The following is a 22,232-nucleotide window of genomic DNA, read 5'->3' as shown; positions in this document are numbered from 1 at the left end:
CCTGTACACAGAGTCCTCTAGACAGTCTGATGTTCTCAATGACTGCTTGGTCCTCCCCAGCCCTGCCCCCCAGGTTCATAGAAGATATGAGAAACCAGGAGGCCACAGAAGGCACCACAGTCACCCTGCAGTGTGAGCTGAGCAAGGCCGCCCCTGTGGAGTGGAGGAAGGGTCCTGAGACTCTCAGAGATGGGGACAGATACAGTGTGAGACAGGATGGGACACGATGTGAACTGCAGATTCATGGTCTGGCTGTGGCAGATTCTGGGGAGTACTCCTGTGTATGTGGGCAGGAGAGAACCTCGGCCACACTCAGTGTCAAGGGTAAAGACCTCTTATGGTTTTGTGGACTCATTTGCATTTATTGTGTGTCCAGCCCTGGGGCCAGACTGTGCCCAGTCCTTGTGATCATTTATTTTCTCTGTGAGTGTCACTGTTTTCCTTTGTCCTGTCTCCTTTTGAGTCACAGCACTGTGACCTTCGTGCAGGCTGGGGCGAGAGAAGCCATCATTCACAGCCTGGTGTTTTCCCTGCTCTCTATCCAAATGACTTCATGTAGCTGGTCATTGTGGTGGGGACAGGATTCTCTCCTGTGTCCTCTCATTACCACCCAGTCAGCTTTGTACCACCCTTATTTGAGCTTTGAGCTCTCTTACCTGGCTGTTTTCACGTTTGTCTCTGAGGGAGGTGAGGTGGGTCCCATAGATTTTGGCCCTGATAGCCAGTGTGGCCTTGTGTGTCAGACAGAGTCAGCCACCCTTTAGGATTTAAGGGTCAGGACCTTGCTCTGGGGTCTATGGGGTGATCAGCCTTACCCTTTGGGGAAAGATGGGTCATGGCCCTGCCCCAGAGGGACAAAGGGGATGTGGGGTCTGGTGGTGATGCAGCCCTGCCCTTGGGGCACAGAGGGAACATAGCCATTCCCTAGAGTCTTGGGGGCATGCAGCTCTGCCTGGGGGGACAGAGGGAACATTGAGCTGCCCTGGGGTCTGGATGGGGTGCCAGAGTAGGGTCTCCACCTAATGCTTCCTGTCCTGCAGCCCCACAGGCGCTGTTCCGAGAGCCACTTCAGAACCTGCAGGCAGAGGAGGGCTCCATAGCCTGCCTGAGCTGTGAGCTGTTAGAGCCAGCCATGGCCACCAATGTGGTCTGGAGCAAGGGCGGCCTGGAGCTGGGGGAAGACCCACGCAGGGAGCTGCGGCTGAGGGGCTGCACAGCTGAGTTGGTGTTGCGGGACCTGCGGCGGGAGGATGCTGGCGAGTACACCTGTGCCTGTGGCTCCCAGGCTACCAGTGCCACCCTCACCATTACAGGTAGGTCCCAGGTTGGCCTAGGCACCCTCCATGTAGGCAAGCCATGGGATAGGGGTGGCAGTGAAGGGAGGGAGCAATCCCACTGCTCAGGGCTAACCTTCAGAGCTTCAGCTTTAGTGGAGAGGTCCCAACTAAGGGAACATTCTGTTAAGGAGGCAGGGTTGACCTCCCCTAATCCTCTGGCCCCTACCCTCTCCCTGCCTAAGCTGCCCTGTCCGCTGTTCAGGTGCCCCGGACCCCTGTATCTGCTCCAGATTCTGCTGTTTATCCCATACCTGCATCCTTGGTACAGCCTTCCCACCCCCTGTCGCACCCCCACCATCCTGGCATAGCTGTCCCTTCCCTATAGCAGGTTCCCCCTAGACCTGGGCAGTTCCTCAATTAATTTCTTTACCTGTGCTCTGCAGTTTCTCCCCTATAGCTGCCCCAGTAAGATCCCCTCTGGCCCTCCACACCCCTGCCATGCTGCCTCCTATGCCTCTGTAGTTCTCCTCCTGGCCCCCCGGACCTGGAGCACATCCCTATGTCATGTCACAGCTGCTCAGGGACCCAGCCTCATGTCCATGCTTTCCCCGCAGCGGCACCCGTGCACTTCCTCCGTGAGCTGCAGGTGCAGGAGGTGGATGAGGGCAGCACGGCACACCTGCGCTGTGAGCTGAGCCGGCCTGGCACAGGCATAGAGTGGCGCAAGGGCTCCCTGCAGCTCTTTCCTTGTGCCAAGTACCAGATGGTACAAGAGGGCACTGTTGCAGAGCTGTTGGTTCACAGTGTGGAGCCAGAGGATGCGGGTGACTACACCTGTGACACAGGCCATACGCAGAGCACAGCCACCCTCTGTGTTCATGGTAAGCTGCCTGTCAGTCCCTGCCCTTGCATAGAACCCCCTCACCCCCTCACCCTCTACCCTGTGCAGTGGTCATGTGGAGGGCTTTGCCAAGAGGCAAGCACAGCTCTAAGTGTCCTTTCCTGCATGCCCACAGCCCCCATGCCCAAGTTCAAGACTGAGTTGCAGAGCTTGGAACTTGGGAAGACTGGTGCCTTTAGTTCAGGGTCTGCCCACAAAGGAAGTCAGTGTCATGATGGGGACTGTTCTTGGCAGCACATCAGGGAGACAAATGCTGTGTGAAGCAGATAGGGACTGTAGCAGAGGACATGAAGGTGGCTAGGAATGCTTCCTGGAGTAGGGCATGCTTGGGTACTTGGTTTGGGTGCTTTGACCTGGCTGGCAAAGGGCCTTGTCTTGCCCTACAGAGCCTGAGGTGACCATTGTTCGGGGTCTGGTGGACATGGACGTACAGGTGGATGAGGATGTGAAGTTCAGCTGTGAAGTGTCACGTGCCGGGGCCACAGATGTGCAGTGGAGACTTCAGGGCCTGCTACTGCAAAGCAACGAGGTGACAGAGGTGGCTGTGCAGGATGGCCGCATCCATACGCTCTGGCTGAAAGGTGTGACACCCGAGGATGCTGGCACTGTCTCCTTCCATGTGGGTGGCCACACATCCTCTGCCCAGCTCACCGTCAGAGGTACCCAACTGTGGACATATGACAGGCAGGCCATCCCAATGATTGCATGAGGGGTGGGAACGTCCAGGCCCAGTCACAGTTGAGGGACAGAGATAGACATCTAGAGTTCTGGCCTTTGCAGGGGTGGTGGTCCTGGGGTAGGCGGACTTGTGAGCTAATGATTTCAGGGTGGCCCAGGATGTCAGCTGAGTCTTGCTGGTGGGGCAGGTGGTGGTGGACTTCTCAGAGGCTTATACAATGTTGGTGTATCTTGCCCCTGGTGAGGAGGCCACTGCAACTGTGGCCCACTCTCAGCCCTTGAACATCTACTGTTCCTCTAGGTCTACAACTGGTGCCATCCACACATCATCCATCCATTAATTCTCCATTTATCCATTTACCGATCCACCATCCATCCATTCACTGTTTATCTACCTATTCATCCATCCATCCATCTGTTCATCCATCAATCCACTGATCCATCCACAATCCATCCTTTTATCCACCCATTCATTTATCCGTTCATTCATCTGTTTATCCATCCACCCATTCACCATCCATCCATTTACTATCTACTCATGTATCCATCAATTCACTAATCATCTATCCATTTATCCATTCACTCATCTCATCCACTATCTATCAGAGTCCATGCTGCAGACTCTACCAGGAGCTGGAGTGGAGAGCTATAGAAAGGCCCTCATGTGCTCATCTTTGGGAATTGGGGTGGGAATCCAGAGGTGGACCCCTGGGACATGGAGGCTCTGCTGATTGAGGGGGCATTCTAGACAACGAGGCTGATCCCCATGTCTTTCCTGTGTCCAGTCCCTGAGGTGACCATTGTGGAGCCCCTGAAGGATGTGCAGCTCACCGAGGGTCAGGATGCTCGCTTCTGGTGCCGGCTGTCCAAGGCTTCGGGCCAGGAGGCCCACTGGGCCTTGGGAGGGGTGCCCTTGCAGGCCAATGAGATGAACGACATCACTGTGGAGCAGGGCAACCTCCACTTGCTCACCCTGCATAAGGTTGGGTTCCTGGGGACCTGAGTCCACTTGGTTCCAGCTCCATTCAGGAAGGTCTTTCAAAGGGATTGGGCTGGGGAGGTGATAAGCCCCTATCATTGAGGGATAGCAAAATGGGTAGACTCTACCCAATGAGGATAGGACTGCCAGGGCCACACATGTCTCTCCCTACTTCTACAGGTGACCATTGAGGATGCCGGAACTGTCAGTTTCCAGATGGGCTCGTGTAGCTCTGAGGCCCAGCTGAAGGTCACAGGTGGGCAGCCCCTCCCATGCCCAGCTACTTTGTGGGCACCACAGCATCTTATCCATTGACAGTCATTGGGGGGAGGGACAGAAACCTAGGACTTCCAGCAGTGATCTTGCCTTGAGGCTGGCAATTTTTCAACCAGAGAGAGCACTGGGGTGGGCTGGTGAAGATATACTTGAGAAGTTCTGGGGGATGTGGAGGTCTCTGTCCAGGATTAATGCTATTTGCAGGAGGGAGAAGAGAAGCCCAGCTGCCATGGACTTGGACCCTAAAGTGAAGGCAGAGTACTCTCAGCTTCCACTTCCAAATGCCTACCCCCTGGGTATAGACACACATGTGCCCACATATCCATGTTCATCCAACTATTTTCCCACTCAACAGGCTCAAAGGTGCAGGGGCAGTCGCATGCCCATGATGCATGTACAGATTTGGACAGGCACACAAATAGGACTTTAGGAACCTTCACCTTGGGTTCTACCTTGCCCCTGGAGCTGGTCATCTTGTGCTGAGTGCTCCTCTTCTACTGTCTACTGCTAGGTCTCAAACTGGCCCTCCCATCTACCCATCATCCATGCATTTACACACTCACTCATACAGTATCCATTCATCCACTCTCATTCATCTATCCACCATCTATCCATCATCTGCTTATCTAGCAACTGACCATTTATTATCCATCCATCTATCCATCCATTGATAGATCCATTTATTCACCCATCTATCTATTCACCAAACCACAATCCATCCATCTACTCTCCATTCATCTATCTACCATTCATCAGCTATCTATTCATCCATCATCCATTCATTTACTATCTACCCACCTATCCATGTATCATGCATCCATCTAGTGATCCATCTGAAATCTGTACATCCATTCACCCTCTATCCATCCATCCATCCATTCATTCATGCACCTGTTCATCATCCATCCATCCTTCCATCCATCCATCCACCCAGCCTCAGCCAGCCAGCATCCATCCACCTGTTCATCATCCATCCACCCTTCCACTCATCCATCCATTCACCTGTCTACCAGCCAGCTATCCACCCACTCATCTATTTATCCACCCACCCATTGATCCATTTACCGATTCACCTATACATCCATCCATCCATTTACCCTTCCACCCATCTATCCTTTTACCCATCCAGCCTTCTACCCATCTATTATCCATCCACCCAATCACCCAGTCACCTGTCCACCATTCATCCACCCCTCTATTCATCTACCCACCAATCCATCCTATACACCATCTGCCTTTCCACTCATCCATCACCCATCCATCCACCCATCTACCTACCTATCCACCCATCCATCTACCCATCCATCATCTATCCACCCATTCATCCATTCAGCTGTTCACCATCCACCTATCCATCCAGTCACCTGTCCACCATCTATCCCTCCACTCTTTCACCCATCCACGTATGCATCCATCCATCCATTCATCTGTCGATCATCCATCTTCCCATTCATCTATTCACCCATCCATCCATTTACCAGTATACTATCCATCCATCCACCACCCACCCATTCATCCATTCACCTGTCCACCATCCATCCACCCATTCATCCATCTACCACCCACCCATTTATCCATTCACCTCTACATCATCCATCCATCTACCCACCCATACACCTACCTATCCATTCATTTATTTACTATCCACCATCCATCCATTTATCCACGTATGTTTTTATCTAGACACCATCCATCTGCCACTGATCATCCATACACTAACTCACCTATTCATCCATTCGTCTATTCACCATCCATAATCCATTCGTTCATCCATCTGCTATCCATTCATTCATCCATCTGCTATCCATTCATTTAACTCCAAACAAACCCTTTAAGCCCCTACCTTTAACCAAATCCTGAATCTCAAAATGGTACAGATGCAGTGTGCCATAAGCAAGCCCCGACTTTGCTGGGAGAGTCACACATGTAGAGAGTATGTCCCACATCCCAGGTGCCACCCCTACTTCAAGTCTTTAAGGGAACAGATGCAGTCAGTTCTGTGGCCTGTGGCACTGGGAGGGTTCCAGATGCCAGTGCCCTTGAGTCAAGTCATGAAGAGGAAGAGTTTCCCAGGTGTCCTGAGCAGGGTCAGGACATTGGTATGTTCATCAGGGTGGGCAGCTGTGTGGGGACAGCATGGAGCTGTGCTGTGTTTTGGCCCCTCTCTGGGTGAGGTGTTCTTAGCCTGAGTTAGCTGGTTCACATACAGATGCCTGACTGTGGCCTCAGGAGAAGGGCCCTGGCATGTGTCTGTTAACGGGTTCCCAGGTAGATGATATAATGGGAGAGCTTGGGAACTTGCTAAAGAATGAAGAGTTGGCAGAGCATGATGAGGTGATAGTCGGAGGCAAATTGGGGGATGTGCTAGGGTGTTAATGGTGTACTTCAAAAGGAAGTTTCTGATGGACAGAGCACACTACTGGGTTAGGCACAGGGGCTGCCTTGCCCAGCACTGTTCTGATGGGTGGCTGGTATCTCTGTAAGTGCTCCCCTCACAACTCCCTCTTACCTTCTGCCCAGTAGGATGGGAGTGTCCAAGTTTTGCCAACTGTAGGCAGTTTCTCTGTATTCATAAGTAGGCCTTCAGGATGGCATGGGAAACGTGCTCAGAGGCAAGCAAGGGGTGCACAGCAGAATCCCCTTTGTTTGGCCTCAGGAAGCAGGTAGTGGAAGAAGCCTTTGATTCTGTCCTCCTTTCTCTCCTGGTCTGTGGGGCACGGGGTTTGGCTATGTGAGTAGCAGTGGCCTAGGGGTATTTTCAGCTTGCCCCAAGTGTCCCACCAAGAGGTGAGTGGGAAGGGAAAGGACTGGGTTGGTGGTACAGGACAGGCAGCAGCTGTACCTGTCCTACTCTATGATGAACACAGGTAACAGTTGCCACTCAGTATTAGGACTGTGGAGTCCTAGAGCTGAAGGGACCTCAGAGGACTTATGGACAAAGTACCCTCCTGGGAGGGAGAAGGCCCTGTGGCCTCTCTTTCCCAACCCACACTGGGGCAGATAAGGTGCCAAATGTCAGAAAGAGCCCCAGGCAAAGAGCTTGGGGCTTGTCTGTTCACCTTCTGAAAAAGAGATACATGTCTTTGACTTCCTGGGTAAAACAGGCATGTTTTGAAGGGGTGAGGGAGTGTAAGCTGGAGTTGCACCTGAGGTCTGAGTTACTCTCCATGGACTCACCATGGGTTGGCCTTGTGTTTCCTTCTGTAATCAGGGTGGGCCAGTGGGTGGATTTCTAGACCCCAGCTTTAGGCCACTGGTGATTGTCCACATGGCCCCTACACTGGTAACTAGCCTCAGAGCTAGTCTAGCAGATCCCTCTTCTAACACCAATTCTAGAGATCAGCATACTTACTGTTTCTCTCAAACTGTACTTTAACAGCAGCGAACATTTTTGTGACCATATGTGCATGGGGTTTTTCTAAGCAATTCTCGTATAGACTGTAACTGGGTGCCTATAATTCAATGTAATTCTACACTTTGTACTTGGAGTTAGAGTCAGATCCCACAGGCTAAGGACGTAGCCCCATGAGACTTCCCCAATTCACAAGCCAGTCAGAAGTCCCAAGCCACCCATACTTCTGACTGAGCATATTGATTTGCTAGTAAATTGGGGGTCCCACTACCCCTTCCTTGAGTTAGATTAATTTGTTAGGATGGCTCACAGAACTTGAAGAAACACTTACATGTAGCCATTTATTATAAAGGATATAATTTAGGAACTGCCAGATGGAAGAGATTTGTATGTACAGTGAGGGACTGAGGGAATAGACTTAGACCTTCCATGACTTCTCGGAGTGTGCCACCTTTCCAACACTTTCATATGTTCACCAACGTAGAAACTCATCAAATCTCCTTAAGGTGTTTTTTATTTTTTATTTTTTTAAGACAGAGTCTCAGCTGCCACTCTAGGTAGAGTGCTGTGGCATCACAGCTCACAGCAACCTCAAACTCCCAGGCTTAAGTGATTCTCTTGCCTCAGCCTCCCAAGTAGCTGGGACTACAGGCACCCGCCACAATGCCTGTCTATTTTTTGTTGCAGTTGTCATTGTCGTTTAGCTGGCCCAGGCCAGGCTCCAACCTGCCAGCTTCAGTGTATGTGGCTGGCGCCATAACCACCGTGCTACAAACACTGAGCCACCTTAAGGTGTTTTTATAGAGCATACTCTCTGGCTCTCCTAGAGGTTGGTGGGTAGGGTGGACAATTTCAACCCTCTCAACTTTTGGTCTTTCTGGTAACCAGCCCCTTCCTGAAGCTATCTAGTCCTGCCTGAGAAACCTCATAGCATGAACTCAGGTGAGGTCAAAGGGAGCTCATTATGAATAAAAAAAGATACTCTTCTTACTCTAAAAATTCTGAGGGTTTTAGTAAGTCTGGGCCCATGAACAGGAATAAAGATCGAATCTATTATTGCACCATACCCCCACACACCAGTGAGCCCTATAGTGGCCCAGTCCTATGGACCCCAGGGCACCCCAGCCTAGCCCCCCCCTTCTTGCCCTCTCATGCAGTGGCAGCACTGTGTCTGGTACGTGGCTTGCAGAACGTGGATGTCTTCGCGGGGGAGGTGGCCATGTTCTCCTGTGAGGTGTCTCGCGCGGGTGGGCCAGAGGCCCGCTGGTGGCTGGATGGGACCCTGCTGCAGGATGGCCCTGAGAGCACCATTGCTGTGCATGATGGGACCTTTCACTCCCTCATGCTCTCGGGCCTGAGTGCATCTGACTCAGGCACCATCACCTTCCGCGCAGGGCCCCTGGTCTCCACAGCAAAGTTGTTGGTCAAAGGTATTAGCCAATGGGACCTTCCCACGCTGGCACTTCTGCCTCTGCTTTACACATATGCTTCCTGCAGGCTCCTGGGCAGCACAGGGCACTGGGACTGGCCTTTAGGGCCGCAGACTGGGGATCTCTCCATGCATGCAGGCTGCCTAGGGTGGCCTGGTGGGCACAGTGGGCAGTGCCTGTCTTGCTTCCTGGATAAGTCTAGGCTCAAAGAGCACTTTATCTGGAGGCGAAACTCACATTCACCTGGCCGCTGCCTTCCTGGCCACATGTGCCCAGCCATGAAGCCTAGTCCCCTGTCAAGGCAGGAGCAGCCCCCGCCCAGCCTGGCCCTGCTTGCACCTACTTCCCCTGCTGTGGCTCAATCTGGGTCTAGTGCCCTTCTGGGATAGACCTGTCCATATGGGGCTTCCTGTGTGGCCTTTGCCCCCGCATACTCTCATAGAAAATGTGGAAGAGTCACCTGAATCCCAGGGGGCAAACAGTTATTTGCTGAATAGGATTTTGACAAAGGAAATGGAATGGAGGCCCCAAGGTGGGGCACAAAATCCTTGGAGAGGGATCAAGCTGGGCTAAGGTTCTGAGGTAGGCTCGAGACCCTTTGTGGGGAGACCTTAGTGAGGATGGGATGCCTTGCTGGGGCAACGTGCCCTGGGCCAGAGGAAGGTGGGGGCAGAGGGGGCCAGGAGGGTCCACCTGGACAGAGACCCAAGCCCAGCAGTGCTACCTGCCACGGATGGGGGCGTGTCTGTATTGACAGCTCCAGGATGCTGTGGTGGGTCCTTCCTTCCAGAGCCACGTGCCAGGCGGGTACTGCTCAGCTGTCACCCACTGTAGGGCTATGCTTGCTGCCACTGCTGAAGCTGCTAATGCTGCTGGCAGAGGGCGGGAGGGCCATGGTGACCCTGCTTCCAAGGGCTGACATGTGTCCGGCATGTTGGCCGACAGATCCCATGGTGGAGGTGGTCAGTGCCATGCAGGACGTGGCCGTGGCGGAGGGCGGCTTGGCTGAGCTCCTCTGCCAGTATTCACGGCCTGTTCAGGCCACGTGGAAGATGGACGAGCGGGAGGTGTGCGCAGATGGGCACCGTGTCATCATAGAGCAGGACTGGAACGTGGCCAGGCTGATCTTCAGGCCGGCCCTGCCCTGTGACAGTGGCATCTATTCTTGTGAGGCTGCGGGCACCCGTGTGGTGGCCCTGCTGCAAGTGCAAGGTGAGGCTGCCTGGCAGACAGCCCCAGGCCTGGTGCGGTTTTAGCAAGGCTTTGGCAAGACTGGGGCAATACAATAACGGTGGAATGGCAGGCAGTGACAGCCAAGGTGTGATATACATACAGGTGGCCTTTCAGGTGGGAACAGGCTCTGGGAGGTGGCAAGCCAGCTGGGCCTGGAATTGAGCTGTGGCTAGGTGGGGCGTGTCTAGTCCCTCAGCTTGTGGCTTCTGTGAGAAATGTGTGGCCAATTATAAGACTAGTAGACGTGAAATGCACAGAAATTTGGGGGGAGTGTGGATTCGGGAGACGTCTCATGTTCCGCGTGAGAGCCAGGCATCCGTGAACCGCAGCAGCGGATCTGGTAGACTGTTTTCGCGGGTGAGGGTTTCCAGGCCCTGCAGCTGCTGCCTAGGCGGCGGTGAAGAGCACGGCTGTGGGCCTGGCGGCTGGGTTTGAGCCAGGGTGTGCTATGCCAAGTTTCTAGTCCGCCAGGTTTCTCATCTGTGATGTCAGGAGCCCAGTGCTGGTGGGAGATGCCGGCACAGGGTGGGCGACCACGGAGGCGCACGTTGGCGGCTCCCGGAGGAATGCTGAGTGCCGCCCTCCTCGTGGTCGCTGGGGAGGGGGCATTCTCTTTGGCCTTTTGTAGTTTTCAGGGCTCTTCTAAGGGATAGTGTTGAGGAGGGACCCCTGGAGGCGCAGACTCGCCCTGAGCCTCTCTCTCCTTGCAGCCAAGAACACAGTGGTGCGCGGGCTGGAGAACGTGGAGGCGCCCGAAGGCGGCGAAGCGCTTTTCGAGTGCCGGCTGTCCCAGCCTGAGGTGGCCGCCCACACCTGGCTGCTGGACGACGAGCCGGTGCGCACCTCAGAGAATGCCGAGGTGGTATATTTCGAGAACGGCCTGCGCCACCTATTGCTGCTCAAAAACTTGCGGCCGCAAGACAGCTGCCGGGTGACCTTCCTGGCGGGGGACATGGTGACATCAGCCTTCCTCACGGTCAGAGGTGACTGCGCTGTGCGAGTGCTGGGAAGGAGCCGGGGCCCCGCCTACGGGAGGCTGTGCTGGCCACGCCTAGGGGCTGCGCCAGCTGAGGGATTTAAGTCCCTGAGCGCATTGTGCAGCCGGGGAGCGGAGGCCAGGCCACGGGTTGGGGAGGTTGGAGAAGGCAGCACGGGCAGTGTCGGGGCCTCTAAAATCCATCCAACCAGAGGCTCTGCGGGGTCTGGAGGGTTGGGAGGGAGTTTGTTTCTGAGACCTCGCCCCGCAGGAGGTTGGGCTATTCACAGCTCAGAAACTAAAGGGAGGGGAGGGGGAAGTTCTCCGAGGCTCCTGTGGCTTGAGATTGGGACCCTCCGGTTCTTCAATGGGGTGGGAACGCCGGGGCCCAGTGGTCAAGAGGGGATGGCATACACTGGGGAGGTGTCTCCAAGACCCCTCCCACCAGAGGCCCTGGGCCACCTGTGTCTCTGAAGCCCCTCCCTCCTAACCCAGGTTGGTGGGAGGGGCTGGGTCAGAACGTAGACCTTGAGCCCCTCCTCTGAAGCCCCAGTCAACCCCCACGCTCACCCCTCCCTTCCTACCCACCTACAGGCTGGCGCCTGGAGGTCTTGGAGGCCCCTCGGGACGTGGCAGTGCTAGCCGGAGCGCAGGCCCGCTTCAGCTGCACGCTCAGCGAGGTGGTGACCGTGGGCGAGGCGTCCTGGTACATCAATGGGGCTGTGGTGCAGCCGGACGATGCCGATTGGAAGGTTACCGCTGACGGCAACCACCACACCCTACTGCTGCACAGGGCGCAGCCACAACACGCTGGGGAGGTCACCTTCGCCTGCCGCGATGCTGTGGCCTCTGCGCGGCTGACCGTGCTGGGTGGGTGGTTGGCGCAGTCCCCGTCCTGCAGGCTGGGGCTGGGGAATGTCGCCACCTGTGGAGCTCCTGGGTGGATGGGTGACTCTCCAAGGCTAGGACCTGTGAGGATCTGCCCCTACTGGAGAACTTCAGGGTTGGCTCTGCCTCCAGGTGTGTGGGCCCCCTCTGGGACGGCTGCCACTGGCCAGGCGTGTTTATATGTGAACTCGCCCTGGGGCTCCCTCCTCTCTGCCAGGGCAGATCTGAGCCTAGTTCTGGGGACACAGGAGGAAGAAGCTCTAGCGCCAAAGACTGATGGGGCCTCTCTGTGGACCCCCTCTGGACACACATGGTCTCCCTGTGATTGCCAAGTGCCAAGGCCACAGGGATTTAGGCAGTGTCCCCTGATCCCTTAGACAGGTTTGGCCTTAGGGGGGTGAGTCACACCAGCCCTTACTCTGCACCCAGCATCAGACCTCCATGGCTGCCAGAGGGGTTGCAGTTGCCAGTGAGTTCTGCTTGGGAGCCATCACACTGATCATTGCCTCTACCCCATAGACCTTCCTGATCCCCCAGAGGATGCCGAGGTTGTGGGCCGCAGTGGCCACTCTGTGACTCTTTCTTGGGTGGCTCCCACAAGTGACGGAGGCGGTGGTCTCTGTGGTTATCGTGTGGAAGTGAAGGAGGGGGCCACAGGCCAGTGGCGGCTGTGCCACGAGCTGGTGCCTGGGCCTGAGTGTGTGGTGGATGGCCTGGCCCCTGGGGAGACCTATCGCTTCCGTGTGGCAGCTGTGGGCCCAGCTGGTGCAGGGGAGCCAGTGTACTTGCCCCAGACTGTCCAGCTTGGTGAGTGACTACTCTCAGACCTAGAAAGGAGAGGGTCTGGGCCCTGGGTTGCATCTTGGCTAATGTGGTCTGTTCTCTTGTCTGTGAATGCCATTTCCCCACAGAGCCAGTTAAGCCTGTACCTCCTGTACCATCGGTCCCCGAGAGCCGGCAGGTAGTGGCTGGCGAAGACGTTTGTCTGGAGCTTGAGGTGGCAGCTGAGGCTGAAGAGGTTGTCTGGCACAGGGGAACGGAGCGTATCCAGCCTGGTGATCACTTTGAGGTGGTCTCCCGGGGTCAGCGGCAGATGCTGGTGATCAGAGGCTTCACAGCAGAAGACCAGGGCGAGTACTGCTGTGTCCCTGCCCGGGGCCCTGATTGCCCTGCAGCTGCCACTTTCCAAGGTATGTCCCTATCCTCCTGAGTTCTAGGGTGGGAAGTTCTGGGGATGAGGGTTGCCTGGCCTTCCTCCTCACCAGTTCTCTAAGTGGAGGCCTGAGTGACCCCACATCAGATCCAGGGAGATCAAGGCTTACAGAAGTGGTAAGCTCCACGTTGCCAGCTTCAATACCTTGTGCCAGCTTCCCTGTTCCTGAACAGGGTCCTAGTGGATGCAGCCCATGGTTCTCTGATTCTGGTGCCCTAAAACCTGTGTAGCCTCCATGGACACTAAAGTCCTCTTCCTTCTCCCAGTGTCTAGGCCTTCCCCACATTCTCTTCCTCCCCTGCACCCTGAGCTTGGCTTGGTTGCTCCCTGACTTGTGTCTGGCACCCCTTTCAATCTGGGTCTTCACAAGCAGCAGGGCAAGGAAGGGCTCAAATAAGTCTAGTTTGACTTAGCAGAGTTTTGATATTCTGGTCCTAACATTCTCTGTATGGGAGGTAGACTGAGACCCTACTCAGTGTGGGGTGCTGAGGCTGAGAGCCTCTAAGACTTGCAAAGATTATGCTGTCAGAATTACCTAGTGGCAGGAGGGGAGCAGAGGCATGGTAAGGCCACTGTTGGGGCCTTGTACTGGTCTGCAGCAGAGGTGGGCCTGGTGTGGCAGCCTTGTCCTGGCCAGCTGATCAGTCTTCTACCTTCTTCAGTGGTACTGAGCACAGGCTCTGGGAATGAGGGCCCTTCACAGCCCAGCCTGCCCCCCGAGGCAGCCCAGGAGGGTGATCTGCACCTGCTGTGGGAGGCCCTGGCCCGCAAACGTCGCATGAGCCGTGAGCCCACACTGGACTCCATTAGTGAGCTGCCCGAGGAGGATGGGCGCTCGCAGCGCCTGCAGCAGGAGATGGAAGAGGCAGCCCCTGATCTCTCTGAGGAATACTCCACAGCTGATGAGCTAGCACGCACAGGAGAGGCTGACCTTTCACACACCAGCTCTGATGATGAGTCTCGGGCAGGGACTCCTTCCCTGGTTGCCTACCTCAAGAAGGTTGGGAAGCCTGGCACGTCTCCACTGGCCAGCAAGGTGAGCCCCCAGTAGGCTTACAAGAAGAGGTCTGAGACCTTCACTATCCCTCTAACCATCCATCCATTCACGTATGCATACATGTATTTTTTCCTTATTTGCTGCTTCCATCCATTCTTCCTTTCACCTCTTCATCCTTCCTTTCTTCTATTCCTTCCTTCCTTCCTTTCTTCTTCATCCTTCTATGCACCCATTCATCTGTTCATCCTTCCTTTCATCCATGATTCCATCCATTCATCCATCCTTCCATCTGTGCATACATCCTTTTTTCATTCTTTCCTTCCTCCATCCATTCATCCATGTATATATCCATCTTCCTTCCTTCCTTTCATCTGTCTCCATTCATATATCCATCCTTCCATCTGTCCTTTCCATTGTCTTTTCCTTCCTTCCATCTATCCATGCATACATCCATTCTTCTAGCTGTTCATTCGTCTGTTTTCTTTTCATACATTTACCATTCTTCTATCCACGCATCTGTCCTTTTTCTCTGTCTAGGCATCTATTTTTCTTTCTATTCATGCATCATTTCTCCATCCATGCATCTATCTTTCCTTCCATGCATCCATTCTTTCTTCTATCCTTCCATCCATTCATACATTCATCCATGCATCCATCCTTCCTTCCTTTCACCTATTCATTCATTCTTTATTCACCCATTCATTCATCAGTCCATCCATCCATCCATTCTCCATCAATCCACCTATCTTTGCATCCATCTATTTCTTTCTTTCTATTTATCCATACACTAATCTGTCATCCTGCCATCCATATATTCATTTTTCTTTTCGCTCTTCCATTTATCTTTTCACCATCTATCCCATCCATGCATCCATCCTTCCTTCCATCTATTCATCTATTCATTTATATACCATCCTTCCATTTGTCCATTTATGAATGCATCCATCCATCCATCTATTCATCCACTCATCTGACATTTTTCCATTCATCCATTATCTATCCATTATTTATATTAGAATCTGTCCATATCACGTGTCCATCTGTTTATCATCCATCGTTCATGCACTTATTGTCCATTTACCCTTCTTGTGCCTGATCATCTGTTCATCCAGTTATCTGTCAGTTTGTTTATTCAACCATACAACCATCTATCATCCATCCATCCATTCATCTCTTACCCATTATCCATTCACCCATGATCTATCTACTGTCTACCTGTTTATGATCCACTCCTGTATTTGTTTACCTGTTCTACTATTTATCAGTCAACCTGTTTACCCACCCAGATACCCATACAACAGTTCATTATCTGTCTACCGTCTATAGTCCATTCATCCAACCATCCATTATTTACCATCTATCCAATTCTATCTATCCATACACTACCCACCCATTAATTCATTCACTCACTTATTCATCTATTCATCCATCCATCCATCCATGTATCTATTTAACAATCCACTAACCATCCTCTCACCCACCTACCTGGATGTTAAAACTAAAGATATGGAAAACTCGCTGTTTCCTGAAGATATGGAACTGCCTCTCTGTGCTGTTCTTCCCAACCCTGTTTGCCACCTCTGGGTGACTGCGTGGGAGGTGGGTTTGCTTTATGGTAGCAGCAGTTGCCATAAGACATGCGGGTGAAGCTAGTGCAGTTGCCAATGGGTGGGAGGCAGAGTGGTGTGCTAAAACCAGACCTGGAGCTGGCCCCTCCCTACATGTGTCCCTGCACCAGTCCTTTCCCTATTCCTAGCCTCAGTCTTCTACCTTACCATGACAACAGGCCCTGTGTCCATAGGTTGAGACCCCAGCAGCTCCCTCCATGAAGCCACAGAAGCAACAGGAGAAACTGCCTGCCATGCACCTACCTCTGGGAGACCTAAGTGCCAAGGACCTGGGTGATCCCTCCTTAGACAAGGCAGCTGTGAAGATCCAGGCTGCCTTTAAAGGCTACAAGGTCCGGAAGGAGATGAAGCAGCAGGAAGGCCCCGTGTTCTCCCACACATTTGGGGACACTGAAATACAGGTGGGTGATGCCCTAAGGCTGGAGTGTGTAGTGGCCAGCAAGACGGACATACGGGCCTGTTGGCTGAAGGATGGCATGGAGCTGACCGATGGACGGCACCACCACATCGACCAGCTTGGGGATGGTACCTGCTGTCTGTTGGTCACTGGTGTGGGCCATGCCGATGCTGGCCGCTATACCTGTCAGGTAAGCAACAAGTTTGGCCACGTGGCCCACAGTGCCAGCGTTGTGGTCAGTGGGACAGAGAGTGAGGCTGAGAGCTCATCGGGGGGTGAGCTGGATGACGCCTTCCGCCGGGCTGCCCGGAGGCTGCACCGCCTCTTCCGCACCAAGAGCCCAGCCGAGGTTTCAGATGAGGAGCTCTTCCTCAGTGCTGATGAGGGCCCCGCAGAGCCAGAGGAGCCCGCAGACTGGCAGACGTATCGTGAAGATGAGCATTTTGTCTGCATCCATTTTGAGGCACTCCCTGAGGCCCGCCGGGCAGTCACCCGCTTCCAGGAGATGTTTGCCATGCTCGGCATTGGAGTGGAGATCAGTCTCGTGGAGCAGGGGCCCCGAGGGGTAGAGATGCGCATTGGCAAGGTGGCCTCTGCCCCTGAAGTGCCCCAGAAGCCAGGGCCCAAGCTGCTGACTGCTGATGCTGCTGGTGAGTATGCATGCTCCCTCAGCCAGGGATGGGGAGCCAGGGATCAGAGGCAGGAGGAGGGAGGGAAGGAGGAGCAGGGCTGTAGTGATCAGAGGCAGCAGAAAGCTCAAGGCCTTTTCTGTGCCCCAGCACCAGGGATAGTCCACTGTGGTTTGGAAAGCCCTGACTTAGAGGCTCAACAGAGCTGAATTTGAATTCTGGCTCTTTCTCTATGTGCTTTGGGGAAAGCTACTTAGTGTCTCTGAACATCAGTTTTCATACCTGTGAAATGTAACTGTCAATACAGTTATCCCTCAGTACATGCGGAGGATTGGTTTCAGAATACATGTACTAATGTCCTGACGTCAACCCTTCAGAACTTTCCTGTACAAAGTTAGCCATCCATATATATGGGTTTTGAATCAAATACAATATTTTGATCCTCATTACGGTTGAAAATGTCTGTGTATACATAGATCCGTGTAGTTCAAATACATATTGTTCAAGGGTTGATTGTATTTACTTTCTAGATTATTTTGCATGAGCCTTGAAGGTGTAATCTGTATAAAACATGGGGTTCCTTATGGTCCAGCCTGCATACAATTTCCCATCCCAGCATCTAAGAGTAATTGAAAAGCTATGTCACTATTTACTTGTATCTCTCTGGGAATGTTAAAAAGGGTATAAATGACCCACTGCATCATCTCTTGAAACTTGGTCTCCAATTTTGGGCCACTCCCTTCCCTCTATTTCCTCACTTGCTTCTCCTGGACTCCCAGCCCACACAGACCTTTTCTTTATTTCCCCTTTTCTCCCTGTTTCTCACTCTCTATCCATCTCGCCTCACAGTAGCTTAGGAACCAAGTTAGCAAAGAGAGAATTTTTAGAGAACAAAGGAGAGAGGCTTAGCAGACAAAGACACCATTCTGTTTAGCCATGGGGGTCTGCAAGTGCTCCCACAGGAGTGGTTGCTATGCAAATCATGTGTGTCAACCTGCCCTTTTGGTGGGAACTTGCATGTAAATAGTAGTCAGCTGTGATCACTGTGCCCTATTTGTCCCAGCCCCAGTGTTCCTGACTGAACTGCAGAACCAAGAAGTGCAGGATGGGTATCCTGTGAGCTTTGACTGTGTGGTGACTGGCCAGCCCCTGCCCAGCGTGCGCTGGTTCAAGGATGGGAAATTGTTGGAGGAGGATGACCACTACATGATCAATGAGGACCAGCAGGGTGGCCACCAGCTCATCATCACGGCTGTGGTGCCAGCGGACATGGGTGTCTACCGCTGCCTGGCAGAGAACAGCATGGGTGTCTCCTCCACCAAGGCTGAGCTCCGAGTTGACTGTGAGTGTTTGGTTTGGTGTTTCCAGGGTGGGCAGGATTGGGGCTATAGAGGATAGTCCAGAGAGTGTTCGTCTCAGGCTAGGAAGAATTTAGGGACCTCAATGTGTTAAGCCTGATGGAGAGCTCTCTGTAAGCTAGGGCCCAAGACCAGGGCCCCCTCTGGAGATCTTTGGGAATGGGGGGCATGTAGAGGGATCTCATCCCTTTGAGAGGCATCCAGGCTGGGAGAGGACCAGAAAAGTGTGGAACTGCTTCCATCCCTCTTATAGTGGGATGAGGGGAGGGGCAGGAAAGGTGAGCCCACCCTACCCCAAACACTCTGTTAATGTCCTGTTTGGAGGACTACATAGATGTGTGGCAGAAGCCTCTCAAGAGAAGCTCAAGGGTATGGTGGATTGGTAATGGCACTATGACATCCCGAGAAATACATACTTGATATTTGTCCCTAATTCTTGACCCTGAGCTTCTAGGCAACAAGAGCATCTTTTGTTTTAATGAATTAATTCTTGGTGGACCCCCACATAGCTTCAGGGTGAGAGCTGGTTGCCAGAAAGACCAGCCTAAGACTTTCAGCTCCATTGTCATCCTCTGGGGAGGGAAGGGGAAGCTGGAGATTGAGTTAATAATCATCATGCCTACGTGATGCAGCCTCCATGAAACCCACACCCTATAGGGCTGAGAGAGCTTTTAGGTTGGTGAACACATGGAGGTGCTAGTGCACTCAGGGAGGGCACAGAGGCACTGCTTGTCCCCCTCACACCTTGCCCAATGTGTCTCTTCCACTTGGCTGTCACTGAGTTATATCCTTTCCAATACACCAGTAATTGTGAATAAAGCACAATTTCTGAGTTATTTGTCCTAGCAAATTGTCGAACACAAGTGGGTTGTGGGAACCTCTCATGTATGGCCAGTTGGTCAGAAATGTGGGTGGCAATCTGGGACTCAAAACTAGCATCTGACAAGGGGACAGTCTTCAGACCTTTCACATATGGGGTCTGTGCCAGCTCTGGGTAGTTAATAGCAGAGTTAAATGAACTTGTTGGATTCTCAGTTGATGTCAGGGACGTTGTGAGTTGTGCTCAGATTCCAGCCCTACCGCTTATCAGCTTTGTGATCTGGGACAAGTGAGTTTATTTCCCGAAGCCCCAGCTTCCTCATTTGGAAAATGGAGATCATGGAAATGATCTCATGGCACAGGTGTGAGGTCTGAGTGAATTGATTCAGGTAAAGCATTTGTTAGGACAGTCTGGGTACATAGTTAAGCACAGATGGTTAGCTAGTGTGTGAGGCAGTTGTAGGGACAGGAATAGGGATCTTAAATATAAAAATTCCTTATGTATTTCCCCATGTAGTTCCATTTTCAAGCTCTTCGTTCTTTTGTATAAATCTAGAGTGCCATCTGGTATCATTTTCTTTCTGCTTGAAAGACGTCTTTTAACATTTCTTGTAGTCTGGATACAGTGGAATTTTTCAGCTTTTGGATGTCTGAAAACGTCTTTATCCCATCTTGTTTTAGAAAGATATTTTTGCTAGGGCAGTATTTTGTGTACGTGTATGTCCATTCCATACTTTAAAAGTGCTTCTTTGTTTTCTAGCTTGTATTATTTCCAGGGAGAAACCAGATGTCATTCTTATCTTTGAATCTCTGTATGAAAGTTATTGTTTATATAGGGACTTTAAATTTTTTAGATACTCACACATCATAAAATTAATCATTTTAAAATGTACAAGGTAGTGGCTTTTAATGTGTTTGTAAGGTTGTGCAACTGTCACTACTATCTTTTTTTCTTTTTTTTTGAGACAGAATTTCACTCTATCACCCTCTGTAGAGTGCTGTTACATCCCAGCTCACAGCAACTTCAAACCTTGGGCTTAAGCGATTCTCTTGTCTCAGCCTCCCAAGTAGCTGGGACTACAGGCGCCCGCCAAAACACCTGGCTATTTTTTGTTGCAGTCGTCATTGTTTAGCTGGCCCAGGCCAGGTTTGAACCCCCCAACTTCAGTGTATGTGGCTGGCGCCATAACCAGTGTGCTACGGGTGCCGAGCCACTACTATCTAATAGTATGTTCTTGAATATCTAATTCTAAAATATTTTTATCCTCCCTCAAATAAAACATTAGTGGTCACTCCCTACTCTCTCTTCCCTTCAGTGCATGGAAATTACTAATCTGTTTTTGTCTTTATAGATTTGCCTATTCTAGACATTTACTAAAAATGGAATTCTATAATACATGCCCATTTGTGTCTGACTTCTTCCATTGAGCATGTTTTCAAAGACCCTCCGTGTTGTGGCATATATCATTAATTGATTAACTTACGTATTTATTGAGACAGAATCTGATTCTGTTGCCCTGGGTAGAGTTCTGTGTCATAATAGCTCACAGCAACCTCAAAATGCTGGGTTGAAGTGATCCTCTTGCTCCAGCCTCCCAAGTAACTGGGACTACTGGTGCCCACCACAACGCCTGGCTGTTTTTTTTTTTTATTTTTAGTATAGACAGGGTCTTGCCCTTGCTCAGGCTGGCCTTCAACTCCTGAGCTCAGCTGATCCACCTGCCTTGGCCTCCCAGAGTGGTAGGATTACAGCCATGAGCCACTGTGCCTGGCCATTGTATATCATTATATTATACATTCTTATGGCTGAGAAATATTCCAGTGTTTATGGAGTGTGTGCAGAATTCATTGCACGATGTTTATCTTGTGGTGCTTGCTCATTATGAATAATGCTGCTATGAACGTTTATGTACACGTTTTTATGTCAGTTTATGTTTTTAATTCTCTCAGGCATATACCTGGGATTAGAGTTGCTGGATTGTGTGGTAACCGTTTAGCTTTTAGAGGAGCCACCAAACTTTTCTAGGAGCTGCTTCATTTTACATTCCTATCAGCAATGTACCAGGGTTCTAATTTCTCTGCATCATTGCCAGGGCTTGTTGTGGTTCATCATTTGTCTTATAGCCATCCTAATGAGTGTGAAGTAATGTCTTGTGGTTTTGTTTTGCATTTCCCTACTGATGAACGATGTTGAGACTTCTCATGCACTTATAAACCATTTATAGTATCTACTTGGGAAAAATTTATCCAAATCCTTTGTCTATTTTTATTTTGTAATTTTTTTTATTGTTAAATCATAGCTGTGTACATTAGTGCAATCAAGGGGTATAATGTGCTGGTTTCATATACAATCTGAAATATTCTCATCAAACTGTTCAACGTAGCCTTCATGGCATTTTCTTAGTTATTGTATGTAGACATTTGTATTCTGCCTTTAGTAAGTTTCGCCTGTACCCATTCTAAGATGCACCGTAGGTGTGGCCCCACCCATTACCCTCCCTCCACCCTAACCTCCCCCTCCCTTCCCCTTCCTTGGCCCTTTCCTCATAGTCTTGTGCTATAGTTGGGTTATAGCCTTCATGTGAAAGCTATAATTTAGCTTCATAGTAGGGCCGAGTACATTGGATACTTTTTCTTCCATTCCTGAGATACTTTGCTAAGAAGAATATGTTCCAGCTCCATCCATGTAAACATGAAAGAGGTAAAGTCTCCATCTTTCTTTAAGGCTGCATAATATTCCATGGTATACATGTACCACAATTTGCTAGTCCATTCGTGGGTCGATGGGCACTTGGGCTTCTTCCATGACTTAGCAATTATGAATTGGGTTGCAATAAACATTCTGGTACAGATGTCTTTGTTACAGTGTGATTTTTGGTCTTCTGGTAAAGGGATTATAGAATCGAATGGCAGGTCTATTTTTAGGTCTCTAAGTATTCTCCAAACATCCTTCCAGAAGGAACATATTAGTGTGCATTCCCACCAGCAGGGTAGAAGTGTGCCCTTTTCTCCACATCCACGCCAACATCTCTGGTTTTGGGATTTTGTTATGTGGGCTGCTCTTATTGGGGTTAGGTGATATCTCAAAGTAGTTTTGATTTGCATTTCTCTGATGATTAAGGATGATGAGCTTTTTTTTCATGTGTTTGTAGATCGTGTGTCTGTCTTCTTTAGAGAAGTTTCTATTCAAGTCCCTTGCCC

The 22,232-nt window shown here is 51.4% G+C and overlaps 1 protein-coding gene across 19 annotated transcripts in view; it reads left to right on the top strand.

The window, feature by feature from the left end:
- Nucleotides 1-22,232, top strand: part of OBSCN (obscurin, cytoskeletal calmodulin and titin-interacting RhoGEF) — a 183,397-nt gene that overhangs the window by 110,149 nt on the left and 51,016 nt on the right. For 17 of the 19 annotated variants that reach the window (XM_053572308.1, XM_053572310.1, XM_053572317.1 and 14 more), the window contains 15 exons: nucleotides 61-324; nucleotides 1,041-1,313; nucleotides 1,892-2,158; nucleotides 2,565-2,837; nucleotides 3,642-3,838; nucleotides 4,016-4,091; nucleotides 8,621-8,893; nucleotides 9,839-10,105; nucleotides 10,837-11,109; nucleotides 11,697-11,972; nucleotides 12,510-12,797; nucleotides 12,902-13,180; nucleotides 13,866-14,239; nucleotides 16,002-16,875; nucleotides 17,918-18,196. In XM_053572308.1, the coding sequence (XP_053428283.1) occupies nucleotides 61-324; nucleotides 1,041-1,313; nucleotides 1,892-2,158; nucleotides 2,565-2,837; nucleotides 3,642-3,838; nucleotides 4,016-4,091; nucleotides 8,621-8,893; nucleotides 9,839-10,105; nucleotides 10,837-11,109; nucleotides 11,697-11,972; nucleotides 12,510-12,797; nucleotides 12,902-13,180; nucleotides 13,866-14,239; nucleotides 16,002-16,875; nucleotides 17,918-18,196 (4,533 nt within the window). The remainder of the gene's footprint in view (nucleotides 1-60; nucleotides 325-1,040; nucleotides 1,314-1,891; nucleotides 2,159-2,564; nucleotides 2,838-3,641; nucleotides 3,839-4,015; nucleotides 4,092-8,620; nucleotides 8,894-9,838; nucleotides 10,106-10,836; nucleotides 11,110-11,696; nucleotides 11,973-12,509; nucleotides 12,798-12,901; nucleotides 13,181-13,865; nucleotides 14,240-16,001; nucleotides 16,876-17,917; nucleotides 18,197-22,232) is intronic. The other 2 variants (XM_053572314.1, XM_053572324.1) reach the window with 1 other exon arrangement.

The sequence above is a fragment of the Nycticebus coucang genome, chromosome 20 (genome assembly GCF_027406575.1).
Source record: "Nycticebus coucang isolate mNycCou1 chromosome 20, mNycCou1.pri, whole genome shotgun sequence".
Classification (NCBI taxonomy): Eukaryota; Metazoa; Chordata; class Mammalia; order Primates; family Lorisidae; genus Nycticebus; species Nycticebus coucang.
Note: the sequence above shows the minus strand (reverse complement) of the source record. Positions and strands in the feature narration are given on the sequence as shown.